Source organism: Rattus norvegicus, chromosome 1 (assembly GCF_021556685.1).
Source record: "Rattus norvegicus strain SHRSP/BbbUtx chromosome 1, alternate assembly SHRSP_T2T, whole genome shotgun sequence".
NCBI lineage: Eukaryota > Metazoa > Chordata > Mammalia > Rodentia > Muridae > Rattus > Rattus norvegicus.
In genome coordinates, this window is record NC_141534.1 from 253,954,969 (window position 1) to 253,978,254 (window position 23,286).

The window sequence follows — 23,286 nt, forward strand, 5'->3', positions numbered from 1 at the left end:
TAGACACCTCCACAGATCTGATGGGAACTGTAGGAAGGCACCACAGATTTGATGGGAACTGTAGGAAGGCACCGCTGCAGCTGTTGCTCTTTTAAAAACAAAGTTAGCATGTGGTACTCACGAGCCAAAATAAAAATCTGGACAGTTCCCAGCGTCTCTCTCTGCCTCCTGAACTCTCAGCTCTTCCCGCTGCCATGCCTCTGCTCTAGCATCATGGGCTCTAACTGTCTAAAACTGAAAGCCTAAATTAAAAACCTTCTTTTATAAGTTGCCTTGGTTAGCCATGTTGGGTAGTATCTACCTTTAATCCCAGTACTTGGTAGGCAGAGGCAGGTGGATCTCTGTGAGTTCAAGGCTAGCCTGGTCTACATAGTGTGTTCTACAAGAGCCAGGGCTTATTAGAGAGATACTGTCTCGAACAAACAAACGAACAAACAAACAAGTGAAACAAAGCAAAAAAATAAAAAAGTTGCCTTGGCCATTGTGTCCTGTCACAGTAATAAAACACTAACTAAACACATGAAAAAATGTTCCACATCACTCATCTCTACGGACATCAGAACTATAATGAGACCCATTCTGCCCCTTAGGCTGACAATGATCAGAAAATAACTATCAGACAGAAGCGGGTGCTGGTAAGGACTTGGACCCCACTCTACTATTAGGAGATATGGAGAACAGTACAGGTAGTGCAGACATCAGTGTGGCAGTTTCTCAAAAACATTAAAAAGTAAGGAATGTCACACATCCATGTTCACAACAGCATTACAACAGCTTAACCATAGACGCAGTCTGAACGTTTATTCACATATGAATAGATTAGCAGTATGTGGAGTGCACACACAGAAATACTATGCAGCCTTCAGAAAGGAAATGCTTCCACACACTATTCTGTGGATAAATTTGAAGGCATTATGCTGAGTAAGCAAGTCAGTCATAAAAAGACAAAAAAGAAAAATCCTAAAACTTTAGAAACAGATCTACCGTAACAGAGAGACTCATTCTATTTCTATGTCTAGCCCTCCCCACTGTCCATTCTGCCTTACAATCCTAGACAGAGCCTCTCCTCCAGGGTCCTGCCCTGCCCCATCTTCCTTGTCCGACCACCCACCAAATGCCATCCCTCACCTACCTTAAAGAGTTTCTGAGAGTGTTTGATCATAAAAGCCATCCCCGTGTTTAACTTCGTGATATTCTCCTGAAGGTCATTTGCAGTGACCTAGTCAGTGGAAAGAGAACCAAGAGGGCACTAAGAGCCGGGCAGTGCTCACCAGGGCATGTTGCTGAAAGGACAAGGAAATCCTTGAGCTTCCTTCACTTTCTACTTCTGCTCATAGACACCTAAGCAGAAAACCTAAGCCGAGGATTCAAACACAGATGCAGAAAGGCAGTCTGCACCAGATGTCAAGGACACTGCTCTGTGGAGAATGGGAGTTCATCCAAAGAGCTGCCCATAAACACTACTAGAGCCGCCATCTTTCCACAACACAGTCGAACTGCAATGATCCCTCCTCTTGTTTCTCTTCCTCCTTTATGAAAGAGCACTCACTGTATGGGAATAAGACTGTTAGCACAGGTTAGACTGCTCTGTTGGCATACAATATTATCCCACAAGATCACACTGCTCTATTCTGAACCTTTAGAAATGAATTTATATTAATCCTTCAATCATTAAAAATCAATTTGATTTCTAAGGAGCATGCTTATTAAGACTGGAGTCACCTTATCTAGCCAAAATGAATATCTAGCCTCTTTAGCAGCTACAGTGACAATGTCCAGAAAGTGTCCATGAAGATTATTCGAGCCTGACCTATCAGAGAGGTCTCAGGAGGAGCCAGGCCCCTCAGCTTTGATAACTCCTAAACCCCTAACCTCATAAAGTGGAGGCTGGACCGTGGATCCTGGAAAACCCCACCAGCGTGCACCCGCAGGAGGAGCCCAGCCTGAGAAAATCAAGCCCTGAAGATCTTTCCCTCAGTACATACTAACATTTTTGGGCCACAGGACATGGGGCGCAAACATAAGAGCAAGGTTATGGGCAGACATCTTATTCTTGTCTTGCTTCTTCGCTGTTTGATACAGGAGATCAAGCAGTAACTTTAGCAAGTTCCGATTGGCTGGAGGGAGGATTAGGAAGAGCAGCTGCAGGGCCTCAATCTGCCGCTCCTTGTCTGGTATGTTAGTCTTATTTCCTTTATCATCAAACTGCATCAGATCTTGAAAACAAAACAAAATATTATTGGAAAGGAAGAAACAAACCAGCCAAAAACAAAAAAACAAAACAAAAAAACAAAAACAACCAATGTTATTTTGATTATTATTTTCCTCTCACTCCCACTAAAGAAAGAGAAGAAATAAAAAGAAAAATCAATCATATAGGAAATTAAAAACTGTTAATATTTTAGGAAGGTCCTAGATTCAAATACCAACACTATAAAAAATAATAAAATAAAATAGGCGATTGCAAGGTACTTCCTGTGTGACTACGAATGTTAGCAGGAAAAGCATGAGCCCCAGCACCATAACAAAGAAAAAGCAAAACATAAGGAACAATGTCAATATAATTCAACAACTAAAGACAACCCAATTTTAAATGTGGGAAAGCTTTAAGTAGAAGGCTAGGTGTGGTGACGCACACCCATGTGCCTGGTACTGAGGAGGAGGAGAGGCAGCCTGAGTCACCTCATCTCAAAAGAAAAGAAAAAAGGCAAACAAACAAACTAAACAGACATCCTTCAGAGACAGTAACATACACGGGCCAGGCAGAGACACGCACCTATGGTTCTAGCTACTTAGGAGGCAGAGGTAGGATTGTGAGTTTGAGGCCAGCCTAGGTAACTTAGCATGGCCTGTCAATGTAAAGAAAGGGGAAGAGGGAACGGAAAGGAAAGAAGAGATGTCGTGAGAGTGATCGGTAAACCCGAGCACGCCGGAACATCAGCTCTCTAAAATCACACCAACTGCAGTACCAACTGGCAGGGAGAGCATGAAGCCTTCTACTATTGGTGAGAGTACTACATGGTGCAACCACTCTCGGGTCTTTTTTAAAAATTGTATGTGTGCACTGCCCACTGAGGCCAGAAGAGAGCATCAGACCCCCTGAAACTGGAGTTACAGACAGTTGTGAACCACAAAGTAGGTGCTCGGAATTGAACGAGGGTCCTCTTAACCACCAAGCCATTTCTCCAGCCCCAGTGTAACCACTTTGGAAAACATGTGGGCCTCAAAATGTTAGTTACAGTTATGTCCCAGCAATACCCAAAAGACTGAAAATCAAGTCCACAGGCAGCTCTGATGACGTCAGCCTTCTGCTCTCCCCTGCTCACATACGCTGTGGCTGAAGGGTAAGTCAGAGGGAACCATGCCCTGGATTGTTCCAAGCAGCTCCTCTCCAACTGTGCTACAATTCAGAGTCCCAGGGCAGTCTGATGGAGGACATCAGATACTGCACCAAACACAGTAGAGAACTGACTCCAACAAATTGTCCTCTGACCCCCGTATACATGTTAGATCATGTGCACAGATCATACAAAATAAATATTTTTGTGGTTTGCCCTGAAGCTATCTGTATTTTGATGCTGATTCCACTGCCCCAAGGACAGCTGCCTAGTCATGCACTCAGGAATCAGGTGACTTCACCAGAACCTTTTTCCCATTGAATTTGTAAAGTACAGGTGAGGGGCAGGTACAGGATAGAAGGAGGCCTGTCATTAGAGGAGAAGGAAGGATGGGTGGGAGAGAAGTTTGAAGGAAAAGGAGGAGATTAGAACAGAAAGGAGAGACAGAGGAGAGGATGAGAAGCCATGGCAGATGATGTTAAGACTCTGCTCTGTGTATTTACAGGTTGTTACTAATGTTCCTATAAGATCCAATTATATCAGGGTTGGGGATTTAGCTCAGTGATAGAGCGCTTGCCTAGCAAGTGCAAGGCCCTAAGTTCGGTCCCCAGCTCCCAAAAAAAAAAAAAGATCCAATTATATCTTATCAATTGGATCTAAGATTATTGTGTTGTGTGTTCTTTTATGTGACGGTTTGAGTGTAGGAAAGTGTGTGGCGGCCCAAAGACAACAATACATATATTATTTTTATATTTTTACAACAACAAAATATAATTTTTAAAAATGTTTAAAAGGGGGAACAATGAAGAGGAAGAAGACGACGACTGATCAAATCAAACTTAACTGCCAAGCTCTGTAAGGACTCAGAGGAGGCCAGTAGGCTCATGAAGACTGAGCCAACATCAGCGCACTTTAGAGAGTCACAAGCAACAGGACATCACAAAGGACTTTACTAAATTAAAAAACATATTTTCATCTCTTTCTCACTTCTTATACTCACCAGCAATTTTGAGGTGTACATGAAAATGTTTATGGGTCAGCAGGGGCTCTGGTAACTCTCCTAGAAACATCTTCAGCAGCGTGGCTACATCGTTTGAGTGAAACTCTCCTGAATCCAAATCGATGTCGGTCCCATTATTGAGAGCATCCCTCAAAAGCTGCTGTCGGACACTGTTGCCTGGTACTCTAAACAAGCCCTCTACTCGCAAGTCTGCTCAGCATGAACAGGCCAAAGAAACAAAAGAGAATCATGATTAATGTGCACAGAAGAAACATATCTTTCCCTTTAAAGACCTCCTTTCTAAAGGAGGTTTTGCAATATTTCTAGGGAAGTTTGAAACCTTTTGGGGTCCCTGAGCATCTGAAAATGACTAAGGTACCACTAGATACTGAATTTAACATAATCCATAGCAAAAAAAAAAAAAAGTAAGGTTCCTCAGAGACTCTCAGGATCGGAGTTCATCTATGGAAATTTGTGGTGCCTGTAAACTGTTTTCTTCAGCCAAGAATAAATGTAGTCTCTGCATTGTTGTGTGACTCAGAGAATTCTAATATATCACCCTGCAGCTGAGAGACTCTCAAAAGCTTTGTTTCATTCCCAATTAGCTGTTCCCACCCAACTAGTTCTTAAAAAGAAAGGTAGAAAGACACACAGTTTTGGTCTGATCTGGAAGAAGCTTGTCCACGTTTCCATCTTTGAGTGTCCCCCCAGTTCCAGAGTCTGAGTTCCATGCCCAAGGAACCAGGCAAGTGATAGCAAAGGGATGAATGGGGCCCACGTCGAACTGGAGAACACAGCCCTGTGCTCAGCAGATCAGATCCTCACAGCAGCTGGGCTGAAGGATGCCAGGTCTTCTCATCACTCAAACAAGCTGAAAACCTGGACTCTCCTCATCTTAAGTCCCTGATGGCTGGTTATGGTTTTAATATATCTTTGGCCAACAACAACAAAAAAACCTCCACAAATCCAGATGCCTCAAAAGCCATTTTCTTAAAATATTTATCTTTATTTTATGTACATTGTTTTGCCTGCATGTATGTCTGCGTGAGGGTGTTGGGTCCCCTGGAATTGGAATTACAGACAGTTGTGAGCCACCATGTGGGTGCTGGAAATTGAACCCATGTCCTCTGGAAAATCGAAGCCATCTCTCAAGCTCCTGCCTCAAACCCTTTTAAGAGGTGAGTCTGCAACCTCTGTTGTAGCTCCTCCTACATAGCACCTTACATCCAACAAGTCATAAGGACTGTGTGGTGATATTTTACATGTATCAAGTTGGGCTCTTGAACAACAACCCGCAGGCCTACTAAACCTGAAACGAGAAAATGTTACCCACAGAGTTCTGAAGATCAAAGTATCATGCTTTCTCAAATAAATGTCCTAACTCTTTAGGAACAAGGAATTGTTCCAGAATTCTCTGAGTTAAGAGGTAATTATGAGGGGCTGGAGAGATGGCTCAGAGGTTAAGAGCACTTACTGCTCTTCCAGAGGTCCTGAGTTCAATTCCCAGCAACCACATAGTGGCTCACAACCATCTGTAATCAGGTCTGGTGCCCTTTTCTGGTCTGCAGGTGCATACACGCAGGCAGAAAGCTGTGTGATGTATACATAATAAATAAATAAATGTTTAAAAAAAGAGGTGATTATGATTTCATAGACGTTATCTAATCTATCTACATCTTTGAAAACAAGGCAAATCAATAACTGATATGAAATTCAAAGAGAAATATATTTTTAAAAATTCTACCACCCAAAATTATCAGTGGTTCTTTTTGTTGTTATTGATGGGTGGTTGACACCTACTAATCCATTAGTCAACTCTCAGAGGAAAACTGGCCATTCCTCTTTAAACACAGGAGAGTGAAGCTTTGAGAGGCTTACTTTTGTGCAGATATTCAATCAGCTGGTATATCTGAGCAATGCCTTCCTCCGTCAATGGAGATCCAAACACCACTCCTTTTTCTGGAAAAAAAAAATGTCATAGGGCAAGGCTATATTATATTACATCAAGAGTACAAGGTCATCAGTGTAATGATTCTTTTTATGTGATTTATATATTTATATAGGGGCAGGGGCAAGACACACGGAAGGTGGTCCCATGACGACTTATGGAAGGTGGTTCTCTCCTTTCGCCATGTGGGTGCTGGCATCAGGCTAGCATCAGATGCCTTTGCCTATGAGCCATCCCTCCAGCACAGATACAGTTCTAAAGTCACCTAAGCATCCTAATTCCATTGACTGTCTTCACAAGATTGGTAAACAAAAGTCTAAAAAGAATTTAAAACTAAAAACTAGGAATATACCCAGAAAATGCAGCCAGAGCAACTGTCAATTCTCTCCAAATTCGGTATCATCGTGAATTCCTGGAGGAAATTCTTATTTAAGCACATTGGAATGTAATTTAAAACAAGAACCTGAATGTGATTGTTAAGTCATGACAATTATCACTAGAGTTGGTAAAGGATAAAATCCTTTCTTTTTATATTTTAAAAATTTTATTTATTTTGCATGTATTGTATGTGTGTGTGTGTGTGTGTGTGTATATATATATATATATATATATGTACATGTGTTTTACTGTTTAACTATTTCATCCTGCTGTGAAGTGCTTTCCTCTGGAGATGAAGTGCATGCCACACTTACAGCCTCACAGCAGCTGTGGTTGCCTACACAAGACGGAGTCAGTCAACATCTCAGCATGATGGGGAAGGGGTCCAATGCCCCACAGCTAGCTGTGGACTACTGCAGTTATGGCTGCTGGGAAAGAGGCAATTCTTCTCTGGAGGTGTGGCCACATGTGAATGCCTCCTCATGCTCCCATAGCCCCGTGCATGCAGACATCACAAATTAGACTCTGGGCAAGGTGGCACACACTGGAGAGCAGAGTCGGGGGCTCTCTGGGGAGTTCAAGGCCACCCTAGTCTACATAGCATGTTCTGACCAGCCAAGACTATATAATGAGATCCTGTCTAAAAATAACAAACAGGAAGGAAGGAAGGAAGGAAGGAAGGAAGGAAGGAAGGAAGGGAGGGAGGGAGGAAGGGAGGAAGGAAGGGAGGAAGGAAGGAAGGAAGGAAGGAAAGAAGGACATGAAGCTTAGATGGGAATACACAAAAGGAGTCCTGAGAAGTTGGAGAGAAGGAGGCAGACAGAATCAAAAAACACTGTATACACAAATGAAATTTTCAAAGAACCATACATAATATGTATGTGTATATATACACCACACACACATACACACACACCACACAAGTGGTGCTACAACTTCTAGAAAAGCTTGGTTTTGGAGGTGATATAAGAACCGACTTTATGGGCTGGAGAGATGACTCAGCGGTTAAGAGCACTGCCTGCTCTTCCAGAGGTCCTGAGTTCAATTCCCAGCAACCACATGGTGGCTCACAACCATCTGTAATGGGATCTGATGCCCTCTTCTGGTGTGTCAGAAGACAGCGACTGTGTACTCCCATACGTAGAATAAATAAATTTAAAAAAAAAAAAAAAGAACTGCAAGCAGTCCATAGAATAAAAATGTTTGCATTTTCACTTCACTATTGTATCTGTCTGTCTGTATTTATTTATTTATTTTGACTTCTGAGACAATGTCTTTTTATGTAGTCCTGGCTGTACTACATACAGTTTGCTATGTAGACCAGGCTAGCCTCAGACTCACCAACCTCCTTCTGCCTCTGCCTTCTGAGTGTTGGGACTAAAGGTGTGCACTATACCACATCCAGCTCGATCTTTTGTCCCCCACCCCCTTTTTTGAGGGTGGTGGGGTGTGGAGCAGAGATTAAGCGGTAGAAAGATTACTAGTATGGATGTAGTCATGAGTTCATCCTCAGCAGAACAGTTACTCAGCATCCATGACTGTCTTCACTGGCTTCGTCACTTTACTCTGCCTAGTGTCACCTTAACTGAAGAAGCAGTGCATCCTGCAGTCCCAGCTACTCCAAAGACCAAGGTAAGACAATCACTTGAGCCTGGGCAAGACTGAGATACCAACTCATAAAGAAAGGGAAATGGAAAGGGGGGCGGGAGGGAAGAGGGAAGGAAAGAAGGAGGAAGGAAGGAAGGAAGGAAGGACAGACAGAAGGAAGGAAGGAAGGACGGACGGAAGGAAGGAAGGAAGGAAGGAAGGAAGGAAGGGATAGAAGGAAGGAAGGAAGGACACCTGAAAAATATTATTTTAGTATAATACTCACAGGGCATGAAAACTGAAATGCCCTTGAAAAGCCTAAACTAATCACAGCATCTCTCAGGACTGAATGTATTTTCTATCTTCTCTTCTGTTCCCTTTTCTGCACCGCCACCACCCCCTTCTCTTCTCTCCTCTCCTCCTCCTCTTCTTCCTCCCTGTCTCTCGAACAGGATTTCACAATGTGCCCAAGCTGCCCTCAAACTCCAGATGATTTGCATCACCATTAAAGTTCTATTAATGAAAATGAGGTCGAAACATGAAAAATGCTTTAGAGTGATTACAAGTTCTCAGTGAGGTTGCAAATGTTAAGAGGACAGAGCCCAGTGCTGGAAGGAAGGTTCAACAGCTAAAAGCACTTGTCGCTCTTACAGAGGACCTGGCATGGCAGCTCACACCTGCCTGAACTCCAGTTCCAAGGGATCTGATGCCCTCTTCTGGCTTCCATGGGTACTTGCAATACACCTGGTACACATACAAACAGGCACAAACATATAACAAATTTAAAAATACATAATTTTTTTAAATAGAGAGTAAAAGTCAATTAGCAGCTAAGACCCATGGCCCTTCATAGGCACATGACCTACCCTTCCTCTTGAGAGACATTAAAGACCTGAAGAATCCTGATGCTGGGCCAGCCCCACCAGGCAACTTAAGGTCCACTTCACCCATCAGCTGAGCCAACTCAGTTCCAGGCAAATCAACAAGTCTTGTGATATTGCTGACCACCAACTCAGTGAACACCTCTGGTTTCTCATGTCGGAGTTTCTCCACAAAAAAGTCAGGATTGAAGATAATAGGCTGGCCTCGAAGGGGAGAGTCATTGCAAATGACAAAATTGCAAATGGCATCACTGGAAAAGAAAAATCAAACAGAAGATTCTTTGGAGGAATAGTTTTTGTCTCTCACTTCCCAGCCCAGGGTTTGGCAGTTCCCAAGTTTACACACAGTAGAAGATTCCTAACAGGCAGCTTCCTCCGACAGAAGCAGCTGACCCTGGAGTCTGCTCTTCACAGCCAAAGAGCATTCACAGAATGGAAGAGGCTTACAGCTACATAAGGGTATACATTAATTCAGCTAGGTCCACAGACAGGCTTTAGCTGTTAGACCATTTAGTTAGTGGTTGTGCATGCTAGTTAAGTTCTCAGTGACATTATGCCGTGAGATCTAAACCCGTTTTTCCTTTTAAACCTTTCACTCTGCATGCCTCTGATTCATGAGTTATTATGGAAGTCTAACTCTTGCTTGGAAAGGCTCTCCTCTACAAGGCCCTGACCTTCATATGTAAGAACTCAATCGCTGGGCCAGGAAGACAGCCAGGCCCGATGACCTGAGTTTGATACCTGACTCCCACAGCTGTCCTCTGATCCCCACATCATGCTGCACACACTCACAACAACACACAAAGTAAATACGTGTCAAAAATGGTTTTAAGTATAAAATTTCTAAAAATAACTCTACGGTTGTGCATGGCAGCACACGACTCATCTCAGCTTTCTCCATGAGGCTGAGGTGGGAAGACTGGAAGCCAAAGAGCAGCCTATATAATCAGACCCTAATTCAAAAAGTAGTTTTAAAGAGATGGCTTGGCAGAAACCTGAGTCAGGGAGCTCACCAGTAACCGCCAGTAACTACAGCTCCAGAGGATCTGAATTTTTTTTTTTTACAAAAATTCTAAAAATAATGATTATTACTAAGTTAAATGTAATAAAAATAAGAATGCACTACTCCACCTCCTATAGCACGCATATCATTGTTTGCACTCATCATTGATTACCCCTAACGGCCAGTTCTAATCCTTATCACATACACGCAGTCATCAGTTACATAACAGATGAATACATGTAACACATCACAAAGGAGTACTTATCATCTTTCAGCAGAGCAACGTTACATTCACCTGACTCATAGAAATACTGTCACAGTAAAACATCCACTGCACCCAGGCTATCAAGTACTGTTCCAGGAAAAGTTATGTCTCTAAATATTAAACAGATCTAATCAGCAGCACATCTTGCTAACCCAACATGACCTTCCTTCACAGTGCTGGGCTTTTGCATGGTAGCAAGCACTCTTCCCAGCAGTATCCCCAACCTTGGCTGGTTGGTGGGTTGGCTGGTTGGTGGGTTGGGTTGGGTTGTTTTTTGAGACAAGATCTCTCACACTACAGCCAAAGCTGGCCTGCAATTCACTCTCTAGCCCTACTGCTCAACCTCCCAAACACTGGGATTACATGTGTAAACTACCATAGCCAGTTCATCATTTCTGTTAGTGGTACTGGGGTTAAGCCCAGGACTTAGTACACGCTAGGCAACCACTCTTCCACCGAGCCACTTCCTCAGCCAGGCTGAGAACTTAGTAACAGTACAATGAAAAGTTCATCAAAGTCAATCAGTACTTCCTTGAAAATCAATGACTGTAATCTCAACAGCCCCGATCTTTAGTCTCTGACTACTATATGCACTTTACCATAAGAAATCACAAAGAATTTAGGACCAGCAAAATGGCTTAGCCAGTAAAAGTACTTGCCACCAAACCTGACAACCTGAGCCTGATCCCTGGAGCCACAGGAAAGGACAGAATCAACTCCTACAAATTGTCCTTTGACTTACTGACAGACAGACAGACAGACAGACAGACACACACACACACACACACACACACACATACACACACACACACACACAAATAAAATTTATTTTTTACAGCAGAAGTCACATCAGAATTTCGAGCTCTGGGTGTGTGGGCAGATGTCACTGAGGAGCACGTAGAAGCTTATCCTCTCAGCCTTCCACAGTAGCTCACACGGATTTGCTACATAAACCATAGCACGTCAGTTTATACGCCAGTTACAATCAGAAGCTTTCACCCTTTGACAAGAGCCTCTTTTGTCAGTGTCAGTTATTACAGGACAAAAACAAAGTCACTATGGAGGAAGTACTGTCTATAATCACTGCAAATGAGAAATTACCATAAGGGAAAAAAATCAGGAAATGCACAGCACAACAAAATAACCATGAGGTTATCTATCATTTAATGTAATTCCCATGCCTTTTAAATCTGAATAACTGGTTTCTGACCAAATTATCTCTAACATTAATGTATATAAAGCACATTATGCCCTATCCTGAAATAGAAATTTGTATTCATGTAAAAGCCTATGGACTTGCACTATTTTAACATCCGGAACATGACTGGTTAAGAATGAGATTTTAGCCACACTATCCCTTCCAGTCCTAAACTGGATCAAACACATACCCTTGAAAAGGAACAAGAAACACAAAGCCCTCCTTCGTACCAGCCATTACCCTAAAAATATGCTTTCTCCTAAACAGCTTGAAGAGGTGAGGCTGCCCTAAGGAAAGAAGATGCACTGGGAACCCTGATATGCATGGTTTGGCATAAACCACCCCATCTTCTTTCCCCTCTGTGCCACACCCCACTCTCTGCCCCTGTTCATTCACCCTTACGATACCACACTTTTTCCTTAAGCAAATTATTTTTTAACTTCTCCTTCATTTTTTGGAGTAGAGCACCTGGTACAAGGACTAGTGAGTCAGAAATAATTTAAAGTAAGATGAGAAGAGACGGAAGATAGTTAAGAGAGGTTTTCTTCTGTAGTTCCCCCATATTACCAAGCCCACTAATCCCTTCCCAAAGAGCACCTGCTTCCACAACACAAAGCTAGCCATATCTTTGACTGACTGTGTATGACATAAGACATTTCTAAGACTAAAAAATAATAGCATCCTATTCTACAAGATTTTTAAACTAAGTTCGCTCAAGTTCAAGAAAAATTAAACTTCTTACATAAACGCCGAAAGCTTCTGATGAGGCATTGCTAAGTGCAAGCGACAGGAAAAAGCTTTCTCCTACTGTGACAAAGGACTCTCCTTTCTGGCCCCGTGCAACCTACACAAATTCCAGGCATGTAGGAGGCACAAGGACATATTATGGGGCCTGAAAGGCAATACTTACCAAGGCCTGCGGGTTGTTCTGCAAGGAGGAACAAAACAGAACTAGACAAGCTAATTGTACTTGCTAGTCTCTGAGTGAAACTCAGCATAAGACTCCTTCACCACTTCTACACGCGGGCTATAGAAAATGGAACATCACATAACGTGAGCACATAGGAGTTTCATAATATGGAGGAAGGATGATCTCTACATCATACACACACACACAAATTCCAGCTTCCAGAAGCCAAATTTTGTTTTAGATTTTTTATGTGTATGTGTGTGAACCTGTATGAGTTTGTACTCCAAGTGCATGCAGGTGCCCACTGGAACCAGAACTAATCAGATCCCTGGAACTTATAGATGGTTGTACCTGACGTGGGTACAAGGAACCAAAGCAGAGTCCTCTGCAGAAGCAGTAAGTATTCTTAACTGTTGAACCATCTTTCTAGTCCAGCTTAGGCTGTGAAGTAAAAATTCCAGTGCTAGATTTGGGATACTTCCCACTGGTCAGGGAGACCCCTGAGACTCCAAAACAGTATAAGCTACTGTTAATCGATCATAATGGTAGACACCACACAATTTGGTTGAAGGACTTAGAAAAATCAGGCCGGAATTGAGCTAGACATTTCCTTGCTACAGCGAGATTTCACACTGCCTGGAAGGCGCAATGCAGACTGACTTCTTAACCATGAAGTTGGTTGATGGGAACCAACCTCTTAACAATGGACCCTGCCTGTTATAAAACTCAGATGCCAGGCAAGATGTGCCATGGGAAAATAGCACCATGACTAAAGTGGTGGTGGCAGACAACTGCCTTCTGACAGGACTTGACCCCTACTCCACATTGGGAGGTCATAGGTCTAGCAGGAACCTACAGTTGCTGTTTGGCTAGTGAGCATGCTGTCCAATCTATCCACAGATTGTGCTACTCTCACCTTATGAAGTGGAGCCTTTTGTCCAATCAGCTGTTCAGTGATAGCCTTAAGTTGTCCATGTTCCAATAAATTAACCCTCACCAAGCTTATGCTAACTGCCAGGTCACAGAGGAAGGTGAAGAAAAGTAAGGGAGGTTTTGGTGAAAAGAAGGAGTTCAGGAGGAATGGGATAAAAGAGGGGAATAGGGATAGAAATGATCAAAATACACTATATAAATATGTGAAGTGGTCAAAGAATAGTATTTTAATTCAAGACAATATGGATCTAAACAAGGAACAAGAAACATTAAAAAAAAATTTACAGGGGCTGGGGATTTAGCTCAGTGGTAGAGCGCTTACCTAGGAAGCACAAGGCCCTGGGTTCGGTCCCCAGCTCCGAAAAAAAGAACCAAAAAAAAAAAAAAAAAAAATTTACAGACCAGGTGTTTTGTTTGGGGAGGAGTTACCTGTGGGGGAGGGTCTCATTAGTGTTTCTTCTATTCTGTGTTTAAGAATAGAACCCAGGGCTTCATGCATGCTAAGAGAACACTCTGTCACTAAGCTCTATCCCTGGAAACAGTATTTAAGAAGAAATCAATCAAGGTAAAGAAAGCTCAAAGACCCAGTTACCGAGGCCCAGCAGTGATTTGTGGAAGGCGTCAAGGAAATCAAAAGTGGACGTTGTTTAATGTTACATGCAGATGAGAGCTCATTGGGTAAGGGCTCCTGCTGTCATGCCAGACAACCTGAATGGGACCCTAGACTATAAAAGTGATCAGTGGGGGCTGGAGAGATGGCTCAGCGGTGAAGAGCACTGACTGCTCTTCCAGAGGTCCTGAGTTCAATTCCCAGCCACCACATGGTGGCTCACAACCATCTGTAATGGGATCCGATGCCCTCTTCTGGTGTGTCTGAAGACAGCTACAGTGTACTTACATATAAATAAATAAATCAAAAAAAAAGTGATCAGTGTATTGCACACACTTGTAATCCCAGTACCGAGGCGAAGACAGGATCCCTGGGGCTCGCTAACCAGTCTAGCCAAAGTGAAAAGATATAAAACCAAAACCCACATGGAAGATGTTGAATACTTATCTCTATTAAAATTTTTCATATCACTGTATGGCTCAGCAGGTAATGGCAATTGCTATGCAAGCCTGGCAACTCAAGTCACACACACGCACACACACACACAAATCATATGTGCTCTCCATAATGAATCACATGCCTCTACAGGAGCACAAAGACTTTACTCATGAGGTTCTATTAGGTAGCTTGTGGCTCTGAAGTGCCGAACCTTAGTTGTTAGAATCATAGCCTGGACCCTGGCAGCTCTGTCTTCAATAAACCAACTAAACAGACAACAAGAAGTGAAAATCAAAGGAAAACGTATTCATTGTGGCCAAGAGAAAGAGGAAAGGGGATACCATCACACACACACACACACACACACACACACACACACACACACACACCCCAGTCCACACACACACACACACACACACACACACACACACACACACACACACACACACACACCCCAGTCCATCTTCAGGGGTCCTGATACTACGTTACATTTTTTTAGGTTTTTGGTTTTTGTTTGAGGAGCTTGGTTGTTCTGTTTTTGACACAGGTTTTTCTGTGTAGCCCTGGCTGTCCTCCAACTCTGTAGAGCAGGCTGGCCTTGAACTCACAGAGATCTGCCTGCCTCTGCTTTAGATAGAAGACAAGTGGGCAAGTGGTATGCACAATTAAGAAGTTAAGATCAAGTGGTCTGACAAGCTGAGAGTTCTTTGTGAAATCTATTTCCAGAAAACAAGTTCTCCCTCTGGCCTGTACCATGGCTCCAGCACTTTCCTTCTTTCCAATTTTCCTGAGAAAATTCTAATTTTGTGGGGTCCATTTTTAGCTCAGTACTCTGGCAGCTAAAGGGAAATGAATAGTTTTGTCTTAGTCAGTGTTCTATTACTGTGAAGAGACACCACGACCAAGGCAACTCTTAGTTAAGAAAGCATTTAATTGGGAGTTTGCTTACAGTTTTAGAGAGTTAGTTCATTATCTTCATGAAAGAAGCAGACAAGCATGGACTAGCTAGTTTTACATAGATGAGAGTATCGTGATCCACAGGTAGCAGGCAGAAAAAAGAGACACTGAGCCTGGCATGGGTGGCTTTTGAGGCCTCAAAGCCCACTCCCAGTGGCAACACCTCCTCCACTAAGGCTGTACCTACTTGAACAAGGCCACACTCTTAAACCTTCCCTAAACAGTCTACTAGCTAGGGATGAGATAGTCAAATATATGAGCTTTGGGGCTATTCTCACTCAAACCACCATAATCTTCATTCTGTCAAGACATGGCAGTCAAACCTAGAGCCCACACATGCTAAGGAAACATCCTACTAATCTACATGCACACTCTTTCAGTTCTGTGGTTCGTGGACACATGTGTGTACAGGTGTGCCCACCATGCACATACACATGGAGGCAGGAGTCTTCTCCTATTGCTGTCTCCACTTTATTTTTTAAAACAAAGGTCTCGATGAACCTGGAGCGCCCAGTGAGTTCCAAGGATCTACGTATCTCTCTGAGTGCTGGGATTACAGACCATGCCTGTAATCACTTGGAGGAGGAATCTTGAGGATCAGAAGTTCGAGCTCAGCTTTGAGACAAGTTCCCAGGTGCTAGTAAGGCTGTTATAAATCACTGAGCCATGAAAAGGGAGGAGGCTTGAGGCTAACATGGCAAAATGCTTAGATCTGCTGGGCCTGAGGAATAGAATATGTGTTACTCTATACACGTCTGTGTAGAAACGACATTCCATGACAAAGAACTGGGGTTTCTTGTGGGTGTGGGGGTATTTTGTTGTTGTTTTTGATTTTTAAGTAGCAAAGTAATTTGGTCCTAAATCTTCTTTCAACCAACATTGAACATCATAATGGAGTTGGGAATGCAGCTCCAAGGTCTAGCATGTGCTTGGCATCTGTGAGGCCTGGCTTAATGCCCAATGCAAAACAGCAAAGCAAATAAGCAAAAATCAGAAAATAACCAAACTATATAATTTCCTTATTTTCATTGTGCGGAAGAGCAGTGATGGCACATACCTTTAATCTCAGGGTACAAAGAGGAGACATGGGCAGGTAGATCTCTTGAGTTCAAAGCCAGCCTGGTCCAAAGAGAGAGCTCTGAGACGGCCAAGGCTACTCTACCTCGAAAAACCAAAACAACAAAACAAACAAAAAAATAAAGTTAAGAGCTATAAAAAGTTGGGCCAGGGGGTTGGAGATTTAGCTCAGCGGTAGAGCGCTTGCCTAGCGAGCGCAAGGCCCTGGGTTCGGTCCCCAGCTCCGGGGGGGAAAAAAAAAAAAAGTTGGGCCAGGAAAAGGGTGGGAAGGCTTGCCTCACAAGCATGAATCCAAGCCTGGTGGTGTAGCCGCAGCTTACAATCCAGAGCTGGAATAGGGAGACAAAGATTCTAGAGCTCAGGGCCAGCAGGCTTAGTTAAATGGGCAACTCCCAGGTCTTAGTGAGAGATCCTAAGATCCTGTCTCAAAAAAGAAGCCCTTGGTCTAGGTCTAATCCCTGTACAAAAAAAAAAAAAAAAAAAAAAAAAAGGACAGGTATGTCAGAAGCAGGAAATAGGGAAATGAGTAATTAGGAGTGTGGGTAAACAAATAAACAGCTATCTCCAATAAGGGCAGAGCCCAGAGTCCCTTACAACCTGGTTGCAGTCCTCAGTGATTTCTCTTACCACTAGATGGTGCGTACTCTGCATGGAAAGTGATACGCTGGCAGAACGAGCAGGAGACAAGATCCACCTTTGAAAAGATCAACTAAAGAGAACTGAAATTCAAGTGCTTCTGAGGGCACTAAAGCCATGAACCCGCACAGCTCCAGGGAGCAAGCCCAGCATCCTGCAGATGGGTCTTTTGGCTGACTCTATCCAAACTAGAAACCCACAAAACTAAATGTTTCCTTCCTGATGAATTGCTTAACTTGATTTGTTCTCCAAGAACCACAACCTTGGCAGCTTTTCTCAAAATATGAGCTATATTTAAAGTTGTCTGAACCTGACTTACCACCCTGTAAGAAGTATTCACTCTCTTGCTGTGTTTTTCGACCCTAAGAGACTCTGAAACGCGGTGTTAAGTGTGTCCCTTTATTGGAGGACCTATTAGAAAAGGAATAAAGTAACAAATAAAACTAATATATCCTCCCCCTTCCTGCATTCTCCATAGCAAGTTTTAGGTTGGATCATGAAAGCTATACATAGAGAAGACAAAACGGGCCACGTGCCCAGCCTACAGGCTTTAAAGCTACAGCAAACAGTCTCTCTTGGGCAGTAAGCAGCACCACATGGTTTTACAGCACGGTACCCACTTCTTAACTAATCTTGTAGAACATTTAAACCCTAAAGTCTGCCCTTAAGAGACAATGTCCTGCCAAGATTCTGTAATGTAATCTTATCTCCCACATGCCAACCATCTCCAAAATGTATTCAGCCCCTATATTTGCTCTCAACTTAAACTTAACTGAAGCCACAAGAACAACTTGACATGAACTGACAGAGGGAAAAGAAGCCTTGGCTAAACTTACCTCCTGACCCACACACTGGAATCTAATGGGAGATTGCGTTCCCCAGAATAACAATGCTGTTCTCAGTCGAGACACTGAGTTACACTTCTCAGAGTATCCATGACGCTACTTTATTAGCTTATTGGTAATGTTTATCCTTTGGAGTAGCAAAGGAATTGGCAGTGCTCTTGTGGTTAGCTCCTCCCATAATTTCCTTCCTCCACACAATGTACAATGAGAAGGAAGCTAATTGCAGTAGAAAAGTAACACCACTGGGCTTATGAAATGGCTCAGTGGGTAAAGCGTTTCCTGCCAAGCCTGAGACCTGTGACCCCTAGGACCTATGGTGAAAAGAGAACCAACCCTTGAAAGCTATCCAAAATGTGCCATGACACAACACACAATAATGGGGGTAGGGGATATTGTTGTTCTTTTAAACATGAGGGAGGGCTGGGCAGAGGAGGCATGAGCCTTTAATCCCAGTAGTTGGGAGGCAAAGGCCAATGGATCTCTGTGAGTTCAAGGCCAGCCTGGTCTATAGGGGCTGGCAAGACAGCTCACTAACTAAGAGTACTTGCTGAGCTTCCAGAGGACCAAGAGTAGTTCTCAACACCCACATCAACCAGCTGCACACATGTGCCACACACAGACATACACACATCCATAAAAAGAATTTTTTAAAGAAACATCAAAATTACCAATTCGGGAATGTTTCTATAGAATATTTTGCTACCAGGGTCTCTCTCACTCCTCAAATAAATAAAGTCAAAGGCTTAGACGGTTGTTTTCTGTAGACTTTAAAATGGCAAGAATCGCAGGCAGTTAGTACTGGAATCAGTTCTACACTACATCTGTGAGTTCCAAATCCAAAATGATAAGTACTGTCCAAGAATAAGCCAATGCTTTTGCTTTAGAGGATCTTACTGAAAATTCATTAGTTTGGAGGATTGTTTGTTTTCCTTTTGTCTCTGTGTAGTCCTGGCGGTCCTGGAACTCACTCTGGAGACCAGGCTGGCTTCAAATTCAGAGATCCATCTACCTCTGCCTCCCAAAAGCTGGGATTAAAGGACTGTACCACCACCATCTGGCCTCTTTGTTTTGTTTTTTGATGTCTTGATTTTCTTGAGACAGGTCTCACAATTGTAGCCCAAGTTCATCTTAAACTCGCCATCTTCCAGCCTCAATAGCCTGTGTGCTGAGATTTACAGGTATGTGCTCATATCTGATCTTCAGTTCTTTAAACTTGTATTATTGTTAGCATATAGTCATTACACAGAAAAGATATATAACATACATTCATTGTCCAAGATAATGGACTTTGGTTGTGGTTATGTTTTTTGAGACAGGGTCTCATGTAGCCCAGGCTGGCTTTAAGTACTCTACATAAGATGTGGCTGACCTTGAACTCTGATTCTCCTGCCTCTACCTCACTAGTGCTATGCTTACAGGTGTTCACCACCACACCTAGTTACACTATTTTGACTTTAAAACAAACAAACAAACAAACAAACAAACAAAAGGATAGTGATGTAGTTCAGCAACAGATGCCTCCCAGGCACCACAAAGAGAAAGGTAGGGGCAAGAAACATGAGAGGAGCACGGGATAGACGCACAGAGAGGCTCCATTGTAGGTAACTGCATAGATCTTGGGGTGGAGCTCTTCACCCTGTGCTCTATTATGGCTTGTATTTATTGCAGATTTTTTGGTACTAACCTATTATCTACTAAATAGGTTTTAAAAAAGGAAATAAAGGGGTTAGGGATTTAGCTCAGTGGTAGAGCGCTTGCCTAGTAAGCACAAGGTCCTGGGTTCGGTCCTCAGCTCCGGAAAAGAAAAAGAAGAAAAAAAAAAAGGAAATAAAAAGGACAAGGAAAATAGAGCCCAGAAACATGCTCACATAGTACCTGAAACTTTGATATATAATATCAATTACTTCACAAATATTAATGAAATATCAGGTTTCATAAAAAGAAAAAAATATATAACAATTTTCTTTTAATGGCCCTACCAATCAAACAGCAAATTACACTCCAAAAACGAGGTTTTAATTCAGTCTCTTCTAAGTTGAATGGAATCAGCAAAGCCCCATTTTGGGGCTTCAGTTAATAAAAGAACATTCAATCCCCTATATCAATTTGTCTCTTTTCTAAATCTCCAAATCCCAGAACATACAGATATAATTTTTTTTTCTTTTTTTCGGAGCTGGGGACCAAACCCAGGGCCTTGCACTTGCTAGGCAAGGGCTCTACCGCTGAGCTAAATCCCCAACCCCCAGATATAATTTTATACATAGATATTTTTAAAGTTTTTAAAATAACAGCACTTTACAAATTCAAATGTTTGTACAGCATTTACTAAGCCGACTATTAAGTCATCACCATTTGAAAAAGAAACCCAGATTAAAGGAGGCTTTAGACCCGTATCTGCTCTGGATGAGCCTGCTCAGTAAACATGGAGCTTGGGTTCTCCAGATCACCCTAGTGAAGATGGCCTGATGCAGGGCAGATGCCCCACTCCAGACAGGACTACCAACGTAAGGAATCCTGCTAACCAATCCTCAACATCTCAGTGGTCTAACAGACAGCAGTCATTCCTACTTGTCTCTCTCCTTTCCCTAGGCTTTTCTTCCTAGAGCAAACCCTTTCAGTCCCCAAAGATATTAATTATATGTATTACTGCCCAGTACTGAATCTACAGCTGTTTCTATGACCACTGCTACAAGACATTGGTCTCACAGAAGCCTTTCTCATAGAGTGAATGTCTCCTAAGGACATGCTTGAGATGCCAAAGACAGAGTTATGCGGCATATCTGTAAACGCTAGGCTACACACCTTGGCCGGTGAGATGCCTCAGTGAGTAAAGGCACTCACTGCCAAGCCTCAGAGCCCAAGTGTGATCCTCAAATCCACTTGGTGGAAGAAGAGGACTGTGAGTTAACTTCTGCCCTCCTGTGCATGCATTGTGGCACCTAAGAGTGCACAAGCACACACAAGCACAATAGATAATAGATTTTAAAATCGTTTAGTCCCACTAATTAAACGGGCCTGTGGGTGCAACTCAGTCAGAAGACTTGCCTAGCGTGCATGAAGTCCAGCACCACATAAAACAGGGCTTGGTGGCGTGCCAGTAACTCCAGCACTTGGGAGGTAGAGGAAGGATGTTCAGAAGCTCAAGGCTGGGGTCCCCTGGATTACATGAGAGGCTCTGTTTCCAAAAAAAAAGGAAATAAATAAGCCTCACAGGAACCCCAAATTTATCTCCTGCAAAATGCAATTGACCAGTGCATGGGAGGCTGAAACAAGTTCCAATCCAGCCTAGCTATTTAGCAAGAACCTAGGTCAATAAGAGTATTGGAAGGTTCAGGTTCAGATAAAACTCTGTTGGTCATTTAGTTAACGGTTTCAAATTTTACATTCGGTTGGGGATTTAGCTCAGTGGTAGAGCCCTTGCCTAGTAAGCGGAAGGCCCTGGGTTCGGTCCCCAGCTCCGAAAAACAGAAAAAAAAAAAAAGAGAGAGAGAACAACTCAAATTTTACATTCAGTTGGCAATAGCCCCATGGAAGAATTCAAAGTCCTCTTGCTGTGGAACAGTATTTCATTTGTCCTCGTTTTCATTACAATTCAGGATTTTCAGAGTTGGAAGAGGGATAATCTAATGACATTTACCAACCCACAGGCATAGTTGGGGGGCGGGGGTAGGGGGGTCAATAACCATTTATGGGTAAGTCAAAGAGTGGAAAACTCCTCCATACAAAACAGTAACATACCAAAACAAGCCCATCAGGGCTCAGGAAGAATCACAAACTCGGTTCCCCAAAATTCTTGGATCCTCTGTTCTGTACTAACTCCATACCAAAGCATAGATAGCATTGATCACACTCTGACAATGTAAATAACCTCATTATATCGGAGTGCATCAATCCCCGATATTAGAATTTAGTTAAGACAGGCTCCGCTTTATGACAGGGACAGTACCCATTCAAGAAGAAATGAGGCCACAACTTCAAGGAAACATAAAAATCTATCATATTTTGAATAGTATTTGCCAGGATGGGTACTATGAGCTTTAAATAGGTTGTCATTCCATCCATGTTCTGAAATAAGTATCCTTATGTTCATTTACAGACGAAGGCTGAAGCCGAGAGAGGTCAGCCAGCTGGGGGACAAAAAACCTTTAACCATCATCACTCAAGTCGCGGTTCTGACTAAAGCTCTGAGGCTGTCCCGAAAGACATTTAAAGTTCCCAGGACTTTGTTGGGTTCTCTAAACCGCTCTGGGCTTCAATTTCCATTCAAAACGCTCGGCGCCAGGGCTGACACGGAGGCCGTGGCCCCGGGGTCTGCAGCCAGAGCGCCAGGAGTGCTCTACGCACCGCTGCAGAACTCGCGAAGAGCAGCGCAGCGGGAAACACAGACCGCAGCGACGCGCCTCAGCCCCCGCAGGAGCGTCGGAGTAGACACCACGAGAGCGAGGAACAAAGCCCGGCCCTGTGGACCACGGTGACTCAAGGGCAGGGCGGCGACATCGCTAGCCCACAGTCCTGTCTCCTAGGCAGCAGGACGGAAAACTTGGCTCACCTCCGGTCGGAGTCGCAGACCGGCGCCTCCCCTCCATTCAGCGCCTCAGCCGCCATCTTCCGCGGCAGCTTGGTCTGCGGCCCCGCCTCGGGCTCCGCCCCTCAGCCATTAGATTGGCTAGGATTTTTTCTAAGCCTTGTACGATTGGATGAGCCTATGGCCCCGCCTAAATAAGAACAGGTCCATGCTACTATTGGTCTATTCAAATATCTAACTGTCATTGGTAACACAGAACCAAAGAAAGACACCAGAGAGACACGGTCCCGAGACCTGCCGGGAAATGTAGTTTCTCGTTTTGATTAGCCCAAGTAATTCCTCAGCACATCAGAAATTCCAGTCTACGCTCCCCTCCCCGCTAGGTAAATCTCTGAGTTACAGAACTGTCGATTCTGAAAGTAACTTTAGGAGTCACTTGAAGAGGAAAGGCTCGTGAGATCCCGCCAATCCCCGAGTTTGGTAGGCAGTTAACGGTTGCTAGGGAAAAGGGCTCATCACTCCTAACCCACTTAAACCCCCATGCACCCCACCTCCAGGATCCATAGGCTTAGTAAAAGGGAAGAAAGGCATTTTCTTCAATGGTATGTAGTCAATGGTAAATTGCATATGTTCCTGAAAGCAACATTAAATAAACTCATTGAGACACATACACCCACCGATCATTATATATGTGTATGTGTGTACACACACACACATATACACACATTTGGGGGCTGATCTTCAGGACACAGATTTG

General features: G+C 43.3%; 1 protein-coding gene across 7 annotated transcripts in view; it reads right to left on the bottom strand.

Moving 5' to 3' along the window:
* Arhgap19 (Rho GTPase activating protein 19) overlaps positions 1 to 22,666 on the bottom strand; it is a 36,430-nt gene extending 13,764 nt beyond the window's left edge. For 4 of the 7 annotated variants that reach the window (XR_015639393.1, XR_015639394.1, XR_015639391.1 and 1 more), the window contains exons 1-6: positions 22,554 to 22,629; positions 9,118 to 9,383; positions 6,217 to 6,297; positions 4,339 to 4,548; positions 1,990 to 2,216; positions 1,133 to 1,219 (exon numbers count right to left, since the gene is read on the bottom strand). Coding sequence is in view for 3 of the 7 variants with exons in the window: in XM_087588171.1 (XP_087444297.1) it covers positions 1,133 to 1,219; positions 1,990 to 2,216; positions 4,339 to 4,548; positions 6,217 to 6,297; positions 9,118 to 9,383; positions 22,554 to 22,609 (927 nt within the window). In the remaining 4 variants the exon portion in view is untranslated. 7 annotated transcript variants of the gene reach the window in all.
* Between the last annotated feature and the right edge of the window lie 620 nt (positions 22,667 to 23,286).